Source organism: Drosophila serrata, unplaced genomic scaffold (genome assembly GCF_035046125.1).
Source record: "Drosophila serrata isolate PLE 108 unplaced genomic scaffold, ASM3504612v1 contig_272, whole genome shotgun sequence".
In the NCBI taxonomy this organism is placed as follows: domain Eukaryota; kingdom Metazoa; phylum Arthropoda; class Insecta; order Diptera; family Drosophilidae; genus Drosophila; species Drosophila serrata.
Window position 1 is genome coordinate 5,097,175 of NW_028257170.1, and position 6,250 is coordinate 5,103,424.

A 6,250-nucleotide genomic window follows, 5' to 3' on the forward strand; every position below is an offset into this window, starting at 1 on the left:
ATATGGCATACATTAGGGAATTATAATTATATTTATTAAAACCTGTAGAAATAGTTACCTCACCTGTTTTAATGATTAATGATATGAATAGATTCTTCATTTCTTATAAAATAATTCTGTAAATTATCTTCCTGCTTATAATTCTAGGTGAATCATTCTCTTCTTGAGTAGAAATAAATATTTCTCTTAAACTTGATTTAATCAATCAATCAATCAATTAAGCCAATTAATTCTTAATTATTTAATTATATAGCAAGACTCTCTCCTTGGCTTTAATCGCTTTTAATAAAATGAAACTATGTTTGCCTGTTTTCAGCCATCTTCACCGTTTCAATTCATTAAAATGTTTTTGCACATTTGTCTCCCAATCGAATCCCAGTCTGAATCCCAATACCGGAGCCCCATTCCCATACCAAACCAGCATAGTTCGAGTGTCCAGAGGCCGCAAATTCAATGCGGAACTCCACCGTGTGCCACTCTGGGCCATTGAACACGATTTTGTCAACCTCTGAAGCCGCCGACGCTGGCTTTGTGATTTCAAATATTTGTGCCAAAGTTGACTCCCAGATTGGCTTAGCCAATAGAAAATCCCCAAGTGCTAAAAATACCTAAAGCCCCAGAACAATCTTGAATAAGAGATTTGATCTTGATGAAAAGAAATAAGTGCTTTCTATAGAGATTACGCTTTACGGCGCTCATTAGAGATCTTAAAGAAAGTATCTCCAAATGCAAGCCACGTTTGGCAATTACTTTGGTAGCCAGGCATAAATCACTAACTGGCTAATAAGCCAGGCAAGATGACCGGATACTGCTACTTTCAGAGGGTCAGCTATGTGCCTAGATGGATGGATGGATGCTAAACCTGTTGGCACTCACAGAATCCGTGGACAACTCAACTCCTCCCACCGGGTTCAGAAGCATCGACAGCATCTGCAGAAGCATATTGACGCCACTTCACCCACAGATCAGATTCCGCTTTCCACACACATCGACAATGTAAGCTAAAATGGCACTTCATCAGCTGGTTAGGCCATGCCGGGGATGATTGGATGCCATTGCCGGACCCGAAACGACCCCAAATCCATGGAAATTTAGTTGAGTCAAATAGCAAGAAGGCGGAGGCAAAAAGTGCGAGAGTAGTGTCTTGGCTAGTTAGCCAAAAGAGGGAGTCAGGAAGCCAGTGGTAATGATACCCAAAGTGATTTCACTTTTAAGCATAATCTGTGGAGTTTGAATACCCTGTATATTTTGATGGACGAAGTCTACCAAACTATTTAGTATTTACTTTATACAAAATGTGTGATTATTAAGAATTATAAGATTTGTTAGAAGGTAAATTGCTAAAGGTATCTCTCAATGCTTTTCTCAATAAAAAGTGGGAATTATAATATATTATATCTAAAGACATAAACCTTAAATTAGAGTAGGTTTCTGTCCTTAAATTATGCAAACAATTATATAATTGAAACCCTCCGATTGATCTTTATACCATCTTTAGTTTTATAATTACTATAACTTTACAGGTGTTTGATACCGTCGAGTTTGGAAGTTTTTAAGCATTCCAATTAGGTTTTTGTATTTGTCTACTTTTTTTTTGAAGTCATCCCAGCCTCTGCCGCCGCAGACTATTTAACAAAATTTTACTACTACTAAAAATTCCGACAACAAATGTGACTGTCGACTGACAAAAGACGAGGCTCGCTCTGTTTGCATCTCCTTCCGCTGGTTAGTTGTAATGCGGGCGTTGCGAAAAAAAACACAGAATCGCAAGCTGTAAAATCTGGCTAATGGCAAGTTTGTTGCGAAAGCGTTAATTAAAAACCAACCGACCAACCAAGAGACCGACGAAAACAAAGCAACAACACGGGCACAAAAGTACCTTAACTTTGTTGCCAGAGAAGATCTCCGGGTCTGACTTTGCCTGGCTTCCACTTTGACATTCAGTAGAGCCAATAGTTTATGTTACGGATGTAGATCGATGGGTCATATCTCATAAATATATATATTTAATTATTTTTGTAAAGAATTATATGTTTGGCCAGGTGCTACAAGGTGATCCAGGTGAATTAAATTAGAAATGAGGCCGTAAATTAATATTTGTAGTCTACAGAGACATGTATAAGTCTAATTAAGGTAAGTTTTACACTTTTTGATTGTGTTTATAAAGTACACTCCACAGCCACTAATAAATGGAAAACATTTATTATATTAAAAAATACAAATTTTTCTATTTACATAAACGTTATTAAATTAAAAACTATAAGCTTACAACGTGTGTGCGATCAGCAAGTAGGCAGAGGCAACGCTTAGGGTGGCTAGCATTACGGGAAAGCCGTACCGGAAGAACTGCAGGAAGGTAATATGATAGCCAAATCGTCTGGCAACGACCACTCCTATCAAATTGGAATGGGACCCCAAGAGAGTTCCATTGGCGCCAAAGGAGGCGCCATAAGCCAAGGCCCATATGAGTGGCGATAGCGGTACATTGATCTTCCGATGCATCGTCAATTCTTGGATCAGTCCCAGCAACATTTCGGTCACCGCTATATTATTGACTATGGCCGCCAGGAAGGCTGTTAGCCAGATGATCAACAGAATGGCCACCGTCTTCTGGTGACGCGTCTCCACGCTGGAAATCACCTTGACCACCAAATCGCCCAGCCAGGGTACAAGGCCCAGCTCATGAACCACCGCTATAAACACAAAGTGGGCGCTCAAGAAGAGCACAACCGACCAATCTAGGTAACGGAGCACCGTCTCCATGTCGTCCAGCTTGGTCAGGATGACCAATAAAAGGGCTCCCATAAGGGCCACTGAGTGCAGTGAGGCACCCGGCACTAAGGGGTGTGTGTGCAATACAAAAACCATCTCGACTAAGATCAGCACAATCATGCACTTCGCCAGCAGCTTCTTGTCACTGATGCCATAGTGGATCTCCAGATATGCCAGGGTCTTGAAGTAGTTGGACGACGGTCTGATGCATGACCTCAAGGGTTCGCGCATCCTTAACAAAGCCTCCCGTTGCGCAACCTGGCGGATTAGGTCTTTACTTGTCGTCCTGCGTTCCTCCGTAACCAAGATCTGGGTGTCTTCCAATTGGCTGAATTTCTTTCGCATCGTTAGATAAATGACGGGCAATCCCACAATTAGCGCACACACCACGCCCGGGAACATGTGTACGGTGAAGTCGATCCAATCCACGTCCGTGTTGGTGGCTATTATCATATTGAGTGGGTCGCTTACAAGGGTAAAAGCTCCGCCGATATTTGCGTAGACAAGCACCACATAAAGGACGAACTGTGTTTGCACAAGAGCCGCCTCGCATAGCATAACGGCAATGGGACCCATCAGGAACACAAGCGTCACATTGGGAATCAAACTGGACAGGAGGCTCGTGACTAGGGCCAGGAAAATGAGTATTAACCACTTTTGGCCCTTCGAGATGCGATAAATTTGGATGGCCAGCCAATCGAGGATGCCGCTCTCAGACGTTATCCCCGAAATGATCATCATGCTGAGCATAAACATAATAACTCGAAAGTCCACCCAAGAGGTAATCAATGGCAGACTGCGACGCTCTCCCAGTGCCGTCAGAGTGGCCAATGCAGTGGTGGCCATCAGGATGACGCCAAGCGTGGGATCCGTCAGCTCGAAGAAGATTATAATGTACAGGCCCAGGAGCAAGAGGACGCAATATATAACACCGAATTTTGTTAACATGGGACTGGAATCGGTTTCCATGATCAGGGCCAACGGAATGTCTCCCTTGCCCTCCAGCATCAATAGCCCCCGAACTTCATTCCCCCTCATATCCGGTTTGTAAAAGAGCTGGGAGATCCTAACAAACTTTTTAAGGTCCTTATTCAGGTACACATGCCACATGTCCGTCCGCTGGGTGGTTTGATTTGAGATGGAGTCCAGCCACTCCAGGTGCATGCTAACCGCGGGTACGATGTCCTCTCTGCCCGGTAAATTCTTCTGGACCGCAGTGATAGTTCCTTGCAGTGTGATCCTGGCGATACCCTTCAATGAAACTAGACCTCGGACCAGGGTCTCATTGGGCAAAATGGTCACCACCGAGATGTCAATTTCATGGACGGGCGATATGATAATTACTGTTGTGAAGAAGCTCCATAGCGTCAGCAGCAATCCAATCTTAATGATTTGTAGAATGAATTTCCAGCGCGGAACGGGTTGTGGAGCCTGGTCCAGATCAGGCGGCGAGTATTGGAAAGTTGGCATTTAAAAGACATACGTACTTAAACGACTTGAAAGCTTTCACAAAAAAGATGCTTTAATTTCCAACTGAATAAAAATTTTATCAAATACACTTAATTTGAAGGCAAAGTCAAATGATCGACGGGAATATTCTTATAATTTATAACTATTGATACACTAATTTGGTTACCGGTTACCGGTTACTTCAACGATTGACAATTTAGCCTATCGGCTGGCCATAATCAGGGCCAATTGTCTGCCGCTTTTGGCCTGCTCGGGGGAAATGAATAATAATCCTTAATATGGAGCACAAATGCGACTGCTACAATTCTCATAAATGGCCTAAGCATATTGACATTTAATGCCAGCTTTAAGAGCGAATAATACACATATATAGTATCGTCTGGGCCATTGCTTTTGATCAGCATGGGAAGCGATTATGGCCAAATTAAAGCTGAATAGGTACGAGTCTTGGTCAGTATTAGAAGATGGTCGAATATGGTCAAGAAAAGCTAAAAATAAAGTTAATAAATAAAGCCACAAAAAGGTTAAAAAACGTATAATTAAAGCTTTACAACCAAGAAAACCCAGTCAATTTATTTTAAACTTTGTAGCTTTATTAAAATTCTTTCTTTTAATTTCATAAAAACTTATTAATTTTATTTGCAATTCCCTCGTTTATGAACAGTTCCACCACGAAACGTTTAGGTAGCCATTGCATTACAACTGTTTTTCAGCTAATAACCAGAAATGCAAGCACTTGGCCAATAGGCACTTACATCGGATTGAACGCATTCAATGCTGAGATTTTTATGCTGGCCAAAACGAGGGCTCCCCTATGCCAAGAGGAGAACCCCTCGCCTGGTCCTGGTTCCAGCGAACCCGACACCCCACAGAGTGTAAAGTGTGTCACGTTCTGGTTTTTAATCTTGACCAGAAGGCAATTGCTACCTTTCTAATGCGCGTTTTTATTGGCCGCCACGTTCGCATCGGAGATGCCTCTGCTTTTGGCCTGGCTTTTGCTCTATGTGGCGTGTCAATTCGCCAGCCAGCATAATTTGCTTGCCACTGCACACGAAGCGATGTGGGGATTCCCCCTCACTTTACTCACACACAGCTTTTTAGGCAGGAGCTTACGAGAGTTTTTTTTGAAGGGGAATTAAATGAGGTGCAATACTTTTATTAGGATTTGTTTTATTTAGAATATAATAGAAATTAGAAGAAATTTTATTGTATATATTTTAAGGTGATATCTTAATTTTATATTATATATATTTCACTGGAAACGATACTTCTCTTTCTTAGACATAATATGGATATTGTGGAATTGTATAGGAGTATAAAGCCTTTATAAAATATTGAAGAATTTTATATTTTACCTTAACTATAAGCCCCCCTTTTAAGGCCCGCTCCTGTTAGTGCCTTCTGCAATTTTTGTGTGCGCTAATTTCGTTTGTGCAACATTTTGCCGACCCGCATTTAATCTGCGCTCATTTAAATGGTGGCTGAGCTCACCCATGGGGCCGGGGATCGCAGGGGCACTGAGCTGGTTTCCTGGCAAATGCAAAACCCATGTTGCACATTGTGAAAATGCACGCACTTTAGCCTGCACACTTAGCCAACGTGAACAGCGAGGGAATTAGCGACTTGTTTACAAGACGGCCGCACAGGCAGACCGCAGACCAAGACCCCAATTAAAAATAGGATTCTGTTTTATAGAAAACATTAGTTATTATCCTCCATCATCTAACAATGACCACTGTTCAGTCACTGTCCAGTGGCCAACGGTATCCCAAGACATTCTCACACATTATAGCCCGGGAAAAAATACTCGTAATTTTATGGCACTGATTTCATTTCCCACCAAAAACGAAGAGATCGGGAGACCCAACCCAATAGCAAACAGAATCTTTTTGTGAGCGATGCCGACGCAGCAAAGCTGGGGGAATGGAATCAATAACAGAGCGAAGGAAGACTTGGCTAAGAGGCAGCCACAATTGTCATTGAACGGCCATTCAAATGTCACAAATTG

The 6,250-nt window shown here is 42.1% G+C and overlaps 1 protein-coding gene across 1 annotated transcript; it reads right to left on the reverse strand.

Annotated features, from left to right (window-relative positions):
* Positions 1–2,265: 2,265 nt before the first annotated feature.
* LOC110177487 (P protein-like) lies at positions 2,266–4,242 on the reverse strand. Its single transcript, XM_020944239.2, has one exon. It carries the CDS (start codon positions 4,240–4,242, stop codon positions 2,266–2,268), a length of 1,977 nt encoding a protein of 658 aa, XP_020799898.2.
* Between the last annotated feature and the right edge of the window lie 2,008 nt (positions 4,243–6,250).